Source organism: Asterias amurensis, chromosome 10, assembly GCF_032118995.1.
Source record: "Asterias amurensis chromosome 10, ASM3211899v1".
Classification (NCBI taxonomy): Eukaryota; Metazoa; Echinodermata; class Asteroidea; order Forcipulatida; family Asteriidae; genus Asterias; species Asterias amurensis.
The window spans coordinates 19,578,737-19,596,927 of record NC_092657.1 but is presented as its reverse complement, the minus strand read 5'-3'; the positions used below and the strand labels follow the sequence as shown (position 1 = coordinate 19,596,927).

The window sequence follows — 18,191 nt, the reverse complement described above, 5'->3', positions numbered from 1 at the left end:
GCGCTGCTCCGGTGGCGACCACCCGACGTGTGCATTATTTTAACTCGTTTTTTCTTCTTTCTATTACTTTGTTTAAAGAAATTGTGAATTTTATCGTTGATGTACACTTAAAGGCAAGTTTCATGTTAAGTTACATAAAATTGAATTGAAAAAAAAAATCGAAAACAAGGCTAAAAACAAATTCTATTAATTCAACATGAAAAATATTTAAAAATCAGGCTTTAATGTCTTAAAAAAAATAATAGTAATTATTATTAACTTGTTGTGATAATGTATACAAATAATTGTGTTTGATTAGGTGCAAGCCGCATGGTTGTAGAAATACATTTTTTTTTTTTTTTTTAACTATGCTTACTTTTGTGGAGTGCCTTTAAAGTGCCTTTACTATGGATAAAAACAAAAAGTACTACAAATGTTCAACAGAGTGTTTCAGAAAAGACCTTTTGAAATTGCATTTTCTTTAATTGATTGTTTATGTGCACAAGAATCTTTTAGTAGTATAAATACATGGCACGTGAATGGCTTACAATATATTAGTTATCTAAGTGATTTGTGTAGAACTTTTTGGAGAATTTATAAAGTGACATTTTAAAACTTTGTAAAATAAAATATTGTGATTTTTTTAGAAGAGAATGTGAAATCAGATTGTTCTACCGCACTGCTTCACAATACTCCATTGAATGAAAAGTCAAGAGGTTACGGGGCCGTGGATCGCTAGTAAATAAAACCCGCTTGATTTGTAGGGACACCCGTTTCAATAAGAACAGGCGTGAATGTATGTTGACAAGTTTCGGCAATCTAAAGCCCTGTACACACTACAGAGCCATTTCCCGGGAAAATCCCGGGAGTTTTTAACCCCACCGCCTCCTGCACAGGGTTGATTATCTCCTGGCAATAACTTATTTCCCGGGAAATTCCAGAGATTTTTGTTTAATGTGAAAAGATCGACCACAAGTTCCACGGAATTTCCCGGGTCATACTACAGTGTGAAAAGGGCTTTAGTTTGTCAAGCATTGTTGAATCTCATGGTTGAAACCAAAAGCAAGCTGGGTTTTTAGTGAAATAAATAATTCGAAAACTCGGTAGAACAGAACAGCAAAAATACTGTATGAAACAATCATAGTGTGTGTTTAAATATTTAATGAAGGGGATGTAATTTTTGTGGAATGGAAATTCAAATTTATTATGGTAGGTTATGGATCTGGACGGCCAAAAACACACATCATATTTGTATAGCTGAGTGTCTACGTTGCCTTGGATCGGTCGAGTTGGTCTTTGAAAAGCGTTTGAAACCGATTTTATAAAATGCATATGGGTAGAAAGATGTTGTTTAAGTAGAACACAAAGATCCACACAAACATGCCTCAAAATTGCACGGTTTTCCTTTTACCTCGTTGACTAACACGGTCGGCCATAATGTGAGTCAACTTTGACTCCCATTAGTTCGCACAGTAGAAGGAAAACCACGCAATTTCAAAGCAAACTTATGTGGATCATTGTATTCTACTTTTAAAACATCTTTCCAACCATATGCATTTTAAAAACAACGGTTACAAACGCTTTTTATAGACCAACTCGTCCGATCCAAGGCAACGTGTTCCTTTAAAGTCACCTGGAAGTGGTATTTTTTCAAAATAAAGCTTTTGTCACTAATATATGTGTTTTGATGAGTTGAATGTGAATAAACAGTTAACTAAGGTTTTAAAAAATCAGTTCTTATGTTATTTACAAATTTAAGAGTAGACCCCGACCCGAGAGGGCGCTGTTCGTGACGTCAATCGCGGCAGACTTTGCCTGTAATGCGTATAGTAAACACAATTGCAAAGTACATGTACGGACCAAGTCGTGAGTTTGTACGTTTCAAAAAACAAATATTGTTTTTTTCCGGCAATGCCGACCGGTGTATTGCTGATGAATGCAGAAAAACACTTTTTGAAATGTACCAACTCACGACTTGGACGTACATGTACTTTGCACGTGTATTTACTATACGCATTGCAGGCAAAGTCTGCCTTGAATGACGTCACAAAAGGGGTAGGAGGAGTCAGCCCCCCAAACAACTTTATATATTTTTTAAACATATAAATCGTGACAAACAATTACTAAAAAAATAGTTTTATTGTTCGTAAGCATATACTCTTACGTTGAAAGAAAAAAAATTCTATTTCCAGGTGACTGAAAAGACCTGTCAAATAAATAATTACCTTTTTAGTTTACCTCTTTTTCTTAAACTTGTTGTACGTAAACTTTAGATTGGTGAATAGCATCAACAATAATTATTTGTTAATAACTATACGATCATTCACTCATCGAGGCCAAATTGCAGGACGACAAACTCAACAAACTCAAATTAATGGACAGGAAATCTCAACAATTTTGGATGAAGAAAATAAATTATCAGACACTTTCAACAGGGTAATTCAAACAAAACTTGTTAAACGAAGTCTATATCTTATGTATTTAAATAATTATTCGGTTAGTGAATAAAACAAAAATCACTTCTTGATTAACAATATTAGTTTTCACCTTGAGTCGAGTGTGGACCTTGTGAATAATTATCGAAAAACTGTTCGCACATTCGGATGCTGGTCACGCAAAGTGTAGTCTAGATTTCAAGCCGTCCACGTAACTAAATCATACCGTAGCGGGCGCGCTTTGGCGATTCAACCGCGCGTAGTACACCATCCAGGATCAAGCACCATAGTCTTGGGCCCAGACTAGTCACGCGCGGATCCAGGATTCTTTTAACCAGAGGGCACAACTTTGTAGCCATAATATATTGTAGCAAATTCGTGGAAATAACTTCTTTCTCGAAAACTATGAGCCATTTCGTACAACGTTTTATACCTTCAACCTCTCCCTATTACTCATCACCAAGAAAGGTTTTACGGTAATAATTATTTTGAGTAATTACCAATAGTGTTCACTGCCTTTAATCACAAGGTTTCACTTTAGTCAAAACAATACTAATCGTTGACGGACGTTGGAGAGACCGACAACATTAATTCGACACAAAGTTCAAAATACAGCGCTCTTTTGACTAGGTCAAAGGTCATTGGGAACCAAGCTCTTTTGACTAGGTCAAAGGTCATTGGGAACCAACGCTTCCCAATCTACGGCTGTTTCATGTTTGATTTGTTGAAATAAAAGACACTAGACACATTGGTAATTGTCAAAGACCAGTCTTCTCACTTGGTGTATCCATGGAGGAAGAAATTGTGTACTCAACATACGCATAAAATAACAAACTTGTGAGAATTTGAGTTCAGTTGGTCGTCTTAGTTGCGAGATAACTATGAAAGAAAAGAAAACCCACCCTTGTCACACGAAATTGTGTGCTTTCATTCATATGCTTGATTTCGAGACCTCAAATTCTAAATCTGAGGTGTTGAAATCAAAGTCGTGGTAAATTCTTTCTCAAAAACTACTCCACTTCAGAGGGAGCCGTTCCTCACTGTGTTCCATACTACCAACCTCTACCCATTACTCGTTACCAGTTACTTTTTCAGCTATTGAAGCCCAACCCACCCGTAGAAATAATGCCAACATTCAACAAGTTACTTGTCTTCCAATAACGCAACTAAACAAACAGTGTATGTAGGTTTTATATTTACTGTTTATTTTACCACTACAATAAAAAACAAAAGAACACTAACCCTCCAAATTACTTGAAGTTATTTTTGAGAAAAAAATATTTAAAAACAGCGAGGCTGCCAGCATGATTCAATTATTCGGCTCGCAATTTTGTTTTCCCGTCATACCACATGCTGGCCATAACAGACATGCATAAGGTATGGGTGCTTTTCTGGATCACTTTACTGTTGACCCTGTGGCAAGCGTGTGGTAAGAACAAAATATTGCGTCCTGCTCATAGACCTTCTTCATGATGTCACCATCTTGGTCATGTTCCCCGTTTCCATAACAGTAATGAAGGCTAACATTCATTAACCAAACATGGCACCAGCCTATTGTTTCATCCAGCCTCTGAAAGGTCTACATGTATAGCCTTATCAAAGGCTCTGAACACAACCACCACACTCAGAATTCACCAGGGCCCAATTTCATAGCGCTGCTTAGCGGCCGATTTTGTGCTTACTGTGCAATTTCTATTTCATAGCAGTGCTAACCGTTAGCACACGAAAAAGGCACGCTAACCCTCCGGTGCTTACCGCACGAAAACCAATAACGTCACAATGTAAATCCACGGTAAACATGCAATATGGCCGCCCATTTTTTCTGCTAACCTGTGAAATACGCTAAGGCTTTAAGCAAATTTTTCTGCTACAGTAGGCTCGCAAGTTTGCATACCATTAAGCAGCGCTATGAAATTGGGCTCAGGTAGTATAGCATAAATCAAGTTGGACAACGAACTGCTCAGTACTTCAGGCAGCACTTGATAAACAGTATACCTTGGGGTCAAAGCATGGTTTTTTCGACCTTGCACAATGAAGCTGCAACAGGGCCCAATTTCATGGCTCAGGTTACCGCCGAATCCTGCGCTTACGATCACGATTCCCCGCTTACGTGCAAGCGCCGAATTTCTTCGCTAGCCTTGTAAGCTTAGAATGCCTAGTAACGTGAAGTACGCACGCGCAGAAGCCCAAACGCTAACCCGTGAAATACACTTGCCGTTATCACAGAATTCTCTGCTTCCGTAAGCGCCGATTCTGTGCTTACGGTAAGCAGAGCCATGAAATTGGGCCCTGAAGCTTTGATGTGCAAGGGGGAAAAACCTTAAAAACAACATGTTTAGAACCCACACCTGGACAACTTGGCTGATAGAGCCCGAGTTCAGCGAGTAAGACTGCGCATCCGTTATATAAAAATGCTTTGAACAGAACTTGATATAAAAGAAAACCCTGACATCAGGAAAAAGCAGACGACTCTTTAAAACGTTCAGTTTGTCATGAGCTAAGCACAGAAAAAATCCTGTTACAAAAAAAACCCCAAGTCACCAGCCAACATTTCATCCAGTCTAAAATGTTACCCCTGATGCCGGGCTTAATTTGTTTCGTTCAGCAATAAAAAATCTCCTCAGAAGTTTGTTTGGCCTAACATCATTTGTCCGTCTTGGGTTTCTTTAAGACACCCACTGATGGAATGACGGTTGTCTTTATGCCGGAGGTCACGGGAGCGAAGACGGGCGGTACACCCACGGGGTTTGTTACTAAGGCGCTGACGAGGCTGACTTGGGGTCTTGGAATCATGGTGATTGGGAAGGTTGGGATGGGTGTGGGCAGCGGGAGGAGGGGTCTTGATGTCACCTCGGAAGGGACCACACCCCACTTGGATTTCCTTTTTCTCTCGGGTTCATCTGCAAAGGTGAGATCACCACCAAAAAATGAGAAAAGGGATGGTACATTAATTACATCGCAAAACCCACTACCAGTAGTAAAACTGATAGCTTAGCTAGTTCTCAAAGAACAAAACTTCGCAACGACACCTCAAAAATCCAAATAAAATCACCTTAAAGGAACACGTTGCCTTGGATCGGTCGAGTTGGTCGTTTTTTGACCGTTTATTATAAAATGCATATGGTTAGAAAGATGATGTAAAAGTAGAATACAATGATCTACACAAATATGCCTCGAAATTGCGTGGTTTTCTTTTTACCTCGTCCAATAACACGGTCGGCCATTTATGGGAGTCAAAATTTTGACCCCCATAAATGGCCGACCGTGATAGTTCGCGAAGTAAAAAGAAAACCGTGCAATTTTGAGAGATACTTGTGTGGATCATTATATTCTACTTTTAAAACATCTTTCTAACCATATACATTTCATAACAAACGGTTTCAAACGCTTTTTATAGACCAACTCGTCCGATCCAAGGCAACGTGTTCCTTTAAAAGCAGTGGACACTATAGGTAATTACTCACAGTAATTGTTAGCATAAAACCTTACTTGGTAACAAGTAATGGGTAGAGATTGATAATTAAAGACCATTGTGTGAAACGGCTCCCTCTGAACACTGAAGTGAAGTAGTCCTGAATTTGAGGTCTCGAAATCAAGCACTCGAAAGCGCAAAACTTTGTGTGACAAGGGAGTTTTTTCTTTCATTGTTTTCTCGCAACTTCGACGACCAATTGAGCTCAAATATTCACAGGTTTGTTATTATGCATGTGTTGAGATACATCAAGTGAGAAGACTGGTCTTTGACAATTACAACAGTGTCCAGTGTCTTTAATCACTAAAATGCAGCTAGAGTGTTTGGAAAGGTATCCTCATGTCCAACACAAATACTTCAAGTGAGAACAAAACCCAAAACACTAAGTTATCACACAAGGGCGAGTGGAATACGGAAAAATATAGCACTTCTGCGCTATATCTTCCGTATTTCCACGAATGCGCGTGTGACAACAAATTTATCTTCAAGCAAACTTGGGGCATGACCACAGACAGTGCAAAAAATACATTCTACACTTTGTGCGCTTCGTCGCAAAATAACGTTCTGAAATTTGAAACTTTGCGCGTTGACATACATGAAACTGGAAGATAAATTTGTTATAACTCGCATTCGTGGCACAAGGAAAAATACAGCGCATCTGCGTCGCACATCCGAAGCACTATACTTTTTCATACTGCACTCGCTCTTTTGTGATAACATGTTTAGAGAGTATTTACCTGTTGAGGTAGCCGACAGTGAGTGACTGGTCGTGATTGAGAGCAACGGTTGAACAGCAGACATTGCAGGAAGAGTGGACATTACCGTGGATGATGTCGTTGTACCCGTCACACCAATAGTGGGGATGATCGTTGCTACTGGCCCTCCTACGGGCGTCTTCCTGGCCATACCCATCTTAAACTCAACTTTGGTTCGTTCTTTCTTTTCCTTTTCTCGTCTTGCCATGTCCTCTTTTTGTGCCTTAGCTAAAAAGGAGATTTATTCATTGAGGTATAGAAGAGATTGTGGTAACATCATGTAATAACAATCTCTAAATGAGTTGGGGTGGTTCTGAAAAGAACCGTTGGATTAACTCGACGTTTCGATCAGTATGCTCTGATCGTCTTCTAGACAATCAGAGGTAAACGAGGTAAACGTCATGAACAAGTTTTGTCATTATTAAAATACATCACACAGAGTAAAGTAACAAGCGTGTTTTTTCTTTCATTATTCTCTTGAAAATTTGATGACCAATCGAGTCCAAAATTTAAGCATAGTGTACTTTGTGAGACGGCCGAATAAATAATAACAATAATACAAACAATATTAATACACCAAGTGAGAATACTGGTCTTTGACAATTACCAAAGGTGTCAAGGTGTCAAATAAATTACGGATTTATTTTTAACACATGTCATGATACGGCGAAACGTGCGGAAACAAGGGTGGGGTTTTCCGTTGTTTTCTCCCGACTCCGATGACCGATTGAGCCTAAGTTTTCACAGGTTTGTTATTTGATATAGAAGTTGTAGTACACAAAGTGTGGGCCTTGGACAATACTGTTTACCGAAAGGGTCCAATGGCCATAGCCTCTGTTGCCCTTGTATTGGCCTTTGGTGCCCTTTCAAAAATTCCCATAGACTTTAAGATTTTCCAATGGAAGAGCCCTTTTCAAAATGAAAATGGACTTGCCCTCTAAAAGATGAAATTCCAGGCCTTGGACAACACTGTTTACCGAAAGGGTGCAATGGCTTTAAAGAACCAGAATGCAAAACACAATATGTGTAATTACTATTCACAGATAGTTCTGTGAAGCTCTAATGCAAACACACACTAATTGTTGCTTTGAATGGTTTTGAATAAGGGAATAAATGTTTCTAAAAGATTGTTTAATACCAGCCAGGGACATTTATATTCCCATTCATCTTTTCGGTCAAAACACATCAACAAAATTTGGTCCTAAAGTTTGAAAAATGCACAAATAATAATTGTTCAATGATTTCTTTCAACAAAACACCCCTCCTGCTATGAAATGGTTAAGCCCTCTGGTGAAAACTCCTTATAAGGAGATTGGCGTGTGTGTCGCGTGTATTGCGTGATGTGGCACAGATGTTCCAGCCGTTGCTTTGGACGAATAGGAATAAATAAACTGTCTGACAAGCACAGGTACAAGCTCACGTGTAACGTCCATGTTTAAACACTTTTTACTGGTGTTAAATCATCCGTTTAAACACCCCCACATGATGCCCTCTCGACCAATCAGAATGAATAAGCTGTCTAATACTCTTAGGTATTTATGAATGGTTAGTCAACTGTTTGTGCTGCCCAGGATGACAAAAGCGTATTTCTAACTTTGCAAAAACATGTGGTCACAGCGTCTTGAGCCAAAGTCAGTCCGAGTAGCATCAATTATATGAAGTCAACTCAATGGTACTAAGAGTAGAAGGGTTAAAGTTGGGATTGTGGACTTACCAAGTGCTTCATAGTAGGAGTTCTCATCCCATCCATGGGAATCGTAGACGTCACTCGGATAGTTGCTCCCAAGTTCATCTATTCGTAGGTAGGAGATGAGTTTGTCGTAAATACTAGAACAGCAAATCAGGAAAAATAAAAAGAGTTTTTATGAGGGGCTGTAAGGTTGAAATTCATTTGGATTGACGTCCTGTTGCTAAACCAAAGACGTTATCTAGCACTATTTTGTAAAATTTTAACATCTCGTACATACTTGTTTTGTGTGTACAATCTGCAATATTTAAAGCAAGAATACAAGGTTTTGACAATTTCATACATTCCTGTGTAATGCGAGTGCTATGTTAGAGACACTTTTATAAGAGATCACCTAACTAATGTCACAAGACCCTGGATGGCCACTCTAAGGTGCAGGCTACAGGGGAACGTTGCCACATACTCCCTGGGCTGAAACAGGATCACCCCTTTACAATCCATATGAATGTAGGCATGTGTACCATTAACTAGGAGCATTGCTGGTAGAGCAGAATGCACTACAAGTATTGTAACTTCCCAACTTTTTACGAAGCAACTACTGTTAAGTGCCTTGCTCAAGGCACAAGTCTCATGCCCGGGATTTGAACCCACACTCTGCTGCTGACAATTTCAGGGCCTAAAGCATACATGTATGTAAAGCTGCTTCAAGGCAAAATGACAAAAAGTAGCTAAGAACAAGTTACACGCCAAACTACCATGTCACATGTTCAATTTGTAAATGGTACCCAGCTAACTTCTACAAGCAGAAAATTGTTAAAGACACTGGACACCTTTGGTAATATTGTCAAAGACAAGTCTTCTCACCTGGTGTATCTCAACATATAAAATGCTTAAAATAACAAACCTGGGAACATTTAATGGGTCGTCGAAGTTGCAAGATAATAATGGAAAAAAACAAACCTTGTCACACGAAGTAGTGTGCCTTCAGATGCATGATTTCGGGACCTCAACATCTAATTCTGAGGTCTCGAAATCAAAATCAAATATTTTGTTGGAAAATTACTTCTTTCTCGAAAACTATATTACTTCGGAGGGAGCCGTTTCTCACAATGTTTTATAATATCAACAGCTCTCCATTGCTTGTTACAAGTAAGTTTTTATGTTAACAATTGTTTTGACTACATGTAATTACCAATAGTGTCCAATTTCATAGAGCTGCTTAAGCACAAAATTTTGCTTAAGAAAAAGAATCCCTGCTTAGTAAAACCAGATTACCGGCCAAGACTCCACTCAATTGTTATGTTAAGTGAACAACAGCTAAATACCAGTCACAATCAATGTATGTATATGACATAAATCTTTTGCCAGTAACATGTGTAAAATAAGCGAGCTGTTTTCGTGCTTAAGAAATTTTTTTGCTTAAGCAGTTCTATGAAATTGGCCCCCGCGCCTTTAGTCAATATTTTTTGCTTGGGTCCAGTGAGAGATATAACATTTTGGAACACACACCCCTAATCAACCCCCTGACACACAGATTATACAGCCCTGCCTTTACATGTACCTTGGATTTCTAAAGTCTTTCCTGGTCTGGACCTGGTTAAGATTGAACCCTTTCTTGTAGTAGCTGCTGATTTTATCCTGGGAAGAAAAACGAAAAATAAAAAGGTTATAAGTATATTTTTCAGACAAGTCAATTCAATAATACGTTTATTCCATACTCTTTTTGAAAAACAAAAGAAAAATTGTGAGAATTAAACAGTACATAGAAATTTAACAAATCTAAAGTGCATTAAATTATACAGAAACAATATAATCTAAAAGCAAATAATAAATTAACAACTAGGAATTAACTACATATATGTACATGTACAAGAGAGGAGCAAGCAGGTATGGCCGCGTCTAAGCCTGGGTGACTAGTGAAATTTACTACTCGACTGTTGTTTGCTGCAGGTGCAATATATATTAAAGTTTGTGCTGAAATATAAATATTAATAATATTACCTGTAGTCAGTTCTTATTCAGCGCTTTCCCCAAAGCGCTTCAAATTATTACCCCTGGTCACTGGGCCTTAAATCATTCCTTAAACACGGTGGACACTATTGGTAATTGTCAAAGACTAGTCTTCACAGTTGGTGTATCTCAACATACATCTATGCATAAAATAACAAACCTGTGAAAATTTGAGCTCAATCGGTCCTCAAATTTGCGAGATAATAATGAAAGAAAAAAACACCCTTGTCACACGAAGTGGTGTGCTTTCTGATGCTTAATTTCGAGACCTCAAAGTCTAAACTTGAGGTCTCGAAATCAAATTCGTGGAGAATTACTTCTTTCTCAAAAAACTACATCACTTCAAAGGGAGCCGTTTCTCACTTCATACCATCCATCTCTCCCCATTACTCGTAATCAAGAAGGGTTTTATGATGATAAATATTTTGAGTAATTACCAATAGTGTCCACTGCCTTTAACACTTTGGTGCACATGACGGATGCTAGAGACCACCAAAACACGTTCAAATAAAACTTTTTAAAAACGGCCATAAAAAAAAAAAGTTCACAGATTTACAAATAACTTACAGGGTTTACAGAAGGTAATAGCGAAAGACTTCTCTTGAAATATTAGTCCATGAAATGCTTCACTTTTTGAGAAAACGGTAAAACAGTATAAATTCTCGTTAGCGAGAATTACGGATTTGTTATAAACACATGTCATGACACGGCGAAACGCCCGAAAACAGGAGTGGGTTTTCCCGTTATTTTCTCCCGACTCCGATGACCGATTGAGCCTAAATCTTCACAGGTTTGTTATTTAATATAGAAGTTGTGGTACACAAAGTGTGGGCCTTGGACAATACTGTTTACCGAAAGGGTCCAATGGCCATAGCCTCTGTTGCCCTTGTATTGGCCTTTGGTGCCCTTTCAAAAATTCCCATAGACTTTAAGATTTTTCAATGGAAGAGCCCTTTTCAAAATGAAAATGGACTTAAAGGGGTTAAACCATTTCAGCTCCCTGGGTATACAGCCTTGTGTAACAAATATTAACAGTATCAATGCGCTTTACATTAGTGACCTGGTCATTGGGCCAATAACATCCGTTTAAATGTTTCTAAGAATACAACCTGGGCAATCAGTAGTACAGCTCCAAAGGCTTTTTCATTCACAATATCAACCTCTACCCTCGCAGGTACCCATTTATATCCCTTGGTAAAGAGAAGCAATTATAGTAAAGTATCTTGCTCAAGGACACAAGTGTCACGACCGGGATTCGAACCCACACTCCGGTGAATTCGCACCAGAACTTGAACTTGATGCTCTTAACCACTCGGCCATGACACTATACAGCATATGCAACAAATATGGTGCTACTCTGCTAAATCAATCACAAGAACCATCTCTGCCCCCACAGGTACCCATTTATCCCTGGGTGGAGAGAAGCAGGTAGTTAAGTGTCTTGCTCAGGGACAAAAGTGTAATGACTCTTCTGAACAGAATCACCAGAGCTTGAGTTCGGTGCTCTAATCCGCTCGGCCACGACACCCTTCAAAGGACTGAAGGGAATGAAGGATTGTGTTTTGTAAGTAAATTATGTTGTCGTGAATAGTTGTGATTGACACAATTGTTTCATCAAGCAGGAAGTGGCAACTACATGTGTTTTTGTAGTAGTCGTGACTTCAACTATTGTTATCCTCCAGTGGATTGCTTACCTGTAGATGTTTAGAGCATCTCCCTGAAGGCTCTGGGGGTAATCTTACATCTCCTTCATCCGTACTGCAAGACCGTCTGATGCTCTCCGATAACGCTACAGCCGACTCAGAGTTAACAGACGCCATGAATATGGAATCATCGGCAACCTACATGTATTGAAACAATATGAAACATGAAACAGCAGTAGCCTCATTTGGCTGACTCAGAGTTAACAGATGCCATGAATATCATCGACAACCTATTGAAACAATATGAAACGTGAAACAGCAGTAGTCTCATTTGGCTGACTCAGAGTTAACAGACGCCATGAATATTAAATCATCAGCAACCCATTGAAACAATATGAAACGTTTAGCCAAGCACTGGTGTTTAAAGGCAGTGGACACTATTGGTAATTACTCAAAATAGTTATTAGCATAAAACCTTTCTACATGTTCTAGGTGATGAGTAATGGGCAGAGGTTGATGATATAAAACATTGTGAGAAACGGCTCCCTCTGAAGTGCCATAGTTTTCGAGAAAGAAGTAATTTTCAACGAATTGGATTTAAAGACCTCAAGTTTAGAACTTGAGGTCTCGAAATCAACCATCTAAATGCACAGAACTTCGTGTGACAAGGGTGTTTTTTTCTTTCATTATTATCTCACAAGTTCGATGACCGATTGAGCTCAAATTTCCACAGGTTTGGTAAATTATGCATATGTTGAGATACACCAACTGTGAAGGCTAGTCTTTGACAATTACCAATAGTGTCCACTGGCTTTAAAGGGACAAAAAAGCGCCGTCCGGAAATATGAATAAACCTACCTTGGCCAGCCCCTTAATCTGTGGCATTTCATCATCACTAATAATATCAATGTCTTGTACCTCGCCTCCCTCACCAGCCTCTGCTGCTACTTTCTGTAGTCCGCCTTCATCAGTGCCATAGGACACCAGACCTTTCAAAACAAAAAACAAATTCATTAGTGTGTTAGCTCAACTTGGCCAACAAATCCATTCAAGGGAAGGTATAGGGACACGTTGCCTTGGATCAGGCAAGTTGGAAAGCGTTTAAAACCGTTAAATGTAGAATATACATGAAATTATCCACACAAATGTGCTTCGAAATTGCTCAGTTTTTCCTTTTACTTTGCGAACCAACACGCTCGGCCGTTTTGTGGAGTCGAAATTGGACTCCTTAAAATGGTGTGCCGTATTGGTTCACAACATCACACAAAGACGTTTCACATGCTAAAATAATTTTCGTCTCCTGAGACGCAAATTGTTTTCGTGATTTGTTTGACTCATTTCTCAAAGGCTACAGCACTCCTGTAAGCACTATTTTAAGGGAAGCTTTCTACCATCATTATCCTCAAATTATGTATGTTTTATGTAAATCTGTGGACATTGTGTTTTGTGTCCTGCAAAAAGTACCCAGACTCTTTCAGGCATGCAACTGCCCGTTGAAAAAAAAAGAGGAAAATTTTCAAAGGCACAATGCAAGTGAGAGCGAGGCAGCCGAAACGCCACGGGACACGATACCCACAATGGTACCCTAGAAAATGTTGAGGTTTATTATGCTCTTAGGTGCATTGTTAGCATGTACTAGGCTTGTTTTACATGATTGTAGTTGTACCTTGTTAATGCCAGGCATATATAAGGCTTTAAAAAAAATCTGAAAAAACCCCCCAAAGACGCGGAAGAGTTGCATGCCTGCTCTTTAAGGCAAACTCTGAAGTGTTATGCATGAAAGGGTTTTACCTTACACCAGTGCTGTAGCCACGGTAGGCGGTGCTGGGCAGTCCTGCCCAGGACTCACAATTTTTAGCCCAGCACTCTGAGAAAAATACATTATGCCGCCCAGCACAGATTTCCAAACTATTGCATGCATTGATCTGAGACACAGCTAATGAGAATATCAAATGTCACAGAGAAAGAACACAGTCAAAAGGTCATTCAACTTAATGTATGGCCCCCATGACATTAAAACAGTATGGAAACCGGATGTCGGACACTTCGTACCTTTGCCACTTCATACCCTGGACACTTCGTACCTTCGGGACACTTCGTACCGTAACCAAATTGGTCACTAGGCCTGGGCGAATTATTCGAATATCCGGTTAATGGCGAATAGGTTTTCCTATCCGTAACCGCGAATGCCTTTTTTTTCTTAACCGGATATCCGCATAGGGCGCGAATACCTATTTACAAACCGGATAATTCTGTAATTACAACCGAGTAACCGGATATTCTTTAATATCCGAATATCCGCGGACGTCGAGCGACAACTGATATGAATGTTTTGTCTGAATTCTTATGAGACTTCTATTAAAAGACAGCATAAAACAGCATAAATTAAGTATTTAACTATGCTCACCTCCGTGAAGAGTTAAAACAATGACATTTCACACGTAATTTGTTCAAAGATTACAAAAGTTTTCCTTCACGTAGAGTCAATCACGATCAAAACAAAAAGCAAATCGCCATCTTTAAATTAGATCCGGTCATTTTTATGAATGAACCGAGTGACACTGTCTAAAACTAATATCAATCCGCCCATAAGATCTCATTCACAAACGAACAGCGCCCTCTAGCGGCAAAAAAAAAAAAAAAAAAAAAGATTTTTTTTTTTTTTTTTTTAAATAGCGCCCTCTTGCGGCGAAAAAGCTATTCGAATATCCGGTTAATTTCGGATAGTTGGCCAGCGGTATCCGAATAACAAAATTTCACTATTCGCCCAGCACTATTGGTCACTTTGTACCGTGGGCGGAGTACGAAGTGACCATCAGCTAAGTCACTTCGTACCCTCAGCCGCATCACTTCTTACCTTCATTAAAATGTGTATTCCTCAATAATTTAATGTTCGTTGAGATAAACAATACATAATGAATTATAATTTTTGTTTGAATAATATGTGAATGTCATTTTTAATGTGAAGTTAATATTAAGTTAATTACCGCCAAGGACAACATCTTCCGCCAATATTTTTTACACATTTTTTAAAGTCAAACAATCACGCAATCGTCAAAATGGCTCCTTTGGTCCCAACAAAATAGTAACAGTTGGTTTGATTTGCTTTTATTTCATAATCATCCGATCACAAAGCATAAAATAATCATTAACGATGCTAAAATCCCGAATTAGTACGAAGGTAGGAAGTGTCTCGTGAGAAGGTACGAAGTGTCCAAGGTACGAAGTGTCCAAAGTCACTTCGTACCTTGAAAAGGTGCGAAGTGTCCAGGGTACGAAGTGGCAAAGGTACGAAGTGTCCCGACACCCGGAAACCATGCGCCACTTCAGCAATAAGGGTCACATGATTAATGATGAAAATTTTTGCTAGTCCACTCGCCCTTGGTGGACTTAAAGGCAGTGGACACTATTGGTAATTACTCAAAATAATTTTTAGCATAAAACCTTTCTTGGTGACGAGTAATGGGGAGAGGTTGATGGTATAAAACATTGTGAGAAACGGCTCCCTCTGAAGTGCCATAGTTTTTGAGAAAGAAGTCATTTTCCAGGAATTTGGTTTTGAGACCTCAGATTTAGAACTTGAGGTCTCGAAATCAACCATCTAAACGCATACAACTGACAACTTTGTGTGACAAGGGTGTTTTTTTCTTTCATTATTATCTCGCAACTTCGATGACCGATTGAGCTCAAATTTTCACAGGTTTGTTATTTTATGCATATGTTGAGGTACACCAAGTGAGAAGACTGGTCTTTGACAATTACCAAAAGTGTCCACCGTCTTTAAAAAATTAAAACTGATTTATTGTCCACCACTAACAGTGGTCTAGCTACAACCCTGCCTAATACACTTACCTCGTTCTTTAACATCCTTGTTGGTTTCCTCTTCCGAGTCTACATCAGAGTCCTCTCCACCGTAGTCCACCAGGGATGCAATGCCAGCCATTGTATCAATCTTAACTTGACTCATTCATACACTTCAATAACTGCGGCCCTGGAAATCCGCAATAGAACTGGACAAAGGTAGAGAAATCTTAGTTTTCTTGTCGTTATTGTCCGTCAGGCGTACGACGCTCATTAGAGTGCATTGTTTTGAGTAAGAAGTCCACTTAAAGCCATTGGACACTTTCGGTAAACAATATTGTCCAAGGCTCACACTTCGTGTACCACAACTTATATATAAAATAACAAACCTGTGAAAATTTAGGCTCAATCGGTCTTTGGAGTCTGGAGAAAATAACGGGAAAAACCACCCTTGTTTCCCCACGTTTCGCCGTGTCGTGTTTAAAATAAATCAGTGGTGCTGGGGCCAAGGATACAGAGTGGATTGGACCGATTTATGGGGCTAGGGCTAGACTAGAGTAGAGCGTGGGATGATTGTTTTTTTTTTTTTCTGGATGAATTTTAATCTAATGGGGGTGCCAATGTTTGTAATTTGTTGTCTCGTCGATGGATGATGCATGGGTGGAGGGTTATATATATGATTATCGATACTAAACTAAAGCTATAAACGTTTATTATAAACGGGAACATAAAATTCGAATTTCACAAAATTCATAACTGGTCTGATTCCCTTATTTTGACAACGTACTGAGTCACGGAGAACAACGCTGGATTGGAACCAGACTAAAACTAAACATGCCAAACATTATCAACAAATCAACAGAGTAAAAACAAAAATTCCTACTTGATGAGCTACAGATTTCCAACAACTGTATAATTGTAGCTGAGTGAAAATAACGATACACTTTAAATATGTTTACCAGAATTGATAACATTTATACATCACAAAATACTAAACAACAACACTAAATTTACCTGATTCAGCCGAGAGATGAGTGCAGTTAATACGTTCACGAAATCGTCTGGATGACGAGGATCGAATTTGAGGCTGTTTCCGAATTTGCGGCTACGATTGATAACGAAACGTCCGTCACTCAACGCATGTGACGTAGCCTTGCTCAAGGCAGTCGCATTATTCGCTCCGAAAAGACGCAGCTGTAAACCCACCCGCCGTATACCCTGTGCAAGGTGTGTGCGATCACACCGAATGACCCACCCGTATACACACTGTCACATCGCACGAATACTGTTCACACAAGTCATCGCACTCGTACACCACTAACCGCATGCGGAGGCCTCCGCATGGGATGCGGATAGTGTACGGGGGCATCGTGTCGTGTGATGTTACGCACAGTGAATACGGGTGGGTTTTACGCACAGTGAATACGGGTGGGTTTTTATACAGCGGCGGTCTTTTTTCGGAGTGAATAATTCGACTGCCTTGAGCAAGGCTACATGTGACGTGAAATCTGTGCCGCAGCTCTAGTAGCCGTAGTTGTAGCCGCCTATCTGTATCAAAAGTATTGCGTTGTACTATTGTGAAAGATCGCACACGTTCGTCTTTGACCGTCATTTGTTTGTATTTTCGAAACGGTGCGCACTGATACTACCAAGTTCCAAGCCTAATTAATACTGGCCTAGGGTATAAAAACTTGCTTTATGTCTAAACCTATCACCATAGACAATTAAAAGGCAAAGCAAAGATAAACTTCATATACTTTTATACACAGAAAGTAAAAAAAAAACAAGCAAAATCAGAACCCAAAAAGAGGAAATCAGCTGAAAAGAGGAAGCGTTACATGAATGAGAGAGATTGACTGATTGCTTGCCAAGAATTAATCCTCTATCACCCAACTTCAAACACACCCAAACAAACATGAAACAAACAAACAGACAGACAGACAGAAAAACAATCCAAAGGGACCAAATATGACACAATAATTTTCACAAACTCATTGCAGACACCATACATGTAAAAAGTTAACACAAGAAATGTTTATTATTGCACATGCACCAGCATGAGTCTGGGTTTAAACAAAGGTGGTTAAATATCATAATCATAATCATAATCATAATCATAATCATAATCATAATCATAATCATAATCATAATCATAATCATAATCATAATCATAATCATAATCATAATCATAATCATAATCATAATCATAATCATAATCATAATCATAATCATAATCATAATCATAATCATAATCATAATCATAATCATAATCATAATCATAATCATAATCATAATCATAATCATAATCATAATCATAATCATAATCATAATCATAATCATAATCATAATCATAATCATAATCATAATCATAATCATAATCATAATCATAATCATAATCATAATCATAAT

At 38.8% G+C, this 18,191-nt stretch overlaps 1 protein-coding gene across 2 annotated transcripts; it reads right to left on the bottom strand.

Annotated features, from left to right (window-relative positions):
* Positions 1 to 202: 202 nt before the first annotated feature.
* LOC139943129 (SAP30-binding protein-like) lies at positions 203 to 16,856 on the bottom strand. 2 transcript variants are annotated; one of them, XR_011786755.1, is made up of 9 exons: positions 16,797 to 16,856; positions 15,834 to 15,991; positions 12,840 to 12,970; positions 12,033 to 12,179; positions 9,890 to 9,966; positions 8,356 to 8,468; positions 6,624 to 6,869; positions 3,104 to 5,314; positions 203 to 3,067 (listed from the first exon to the last, which is right to left on the bottom strand). XR_011786755.1 is itself a non-coding variant. In XM_071939946.1 (8 exons), the coding sequence occupies exons 2-8, from the start codon at positions 15,946 to 15,948 to the stop codon at positions 5,058 to 5,060; spliced, it is 1,086 nt and encodes a 361-aa protein (XP_071796047.1). In that variant the 5' UTR covers positions 15,949 to 15,991; positions 16,797 to 16,856; the 3' UTR covers positions 203 to 5,057. The 2 variants fall into 2 exon arrangements, 1 of the variants encoding a protein (XP_071796047.1); XM_071939946.1 differs by having other exon boundaries at positions 203 to 5,314.
* Positions 16,857 to 18,191: the final 1,335 nt, after the last annotated feature.

Excerpts from the sequence above, each read along its gene's own strand:
- LOC139943129 (XM_071939946.1), bottom strand. The coding sequence starts at position 15,948 with ATGAGTCAAGTTAAGATTGATACAATGGCTGGCATTGCATCCCTGGTG. Across the intron at positions 8,469-9,889 it reads AAAGACTTTAGAAATCCAAG|TATTTACGACAAACTCATCT; the intron begins GTACATGTAAAG and ends TTGCTGTTCTAG. Across the intron at positions 6,870-8,355 it reads CTCCTACTATGAAGCACTTG|CTAAGGCACAAAAAGAGGAC; the intron begins GTAAGTCCACAA and ends TCTCCTTTTTAG.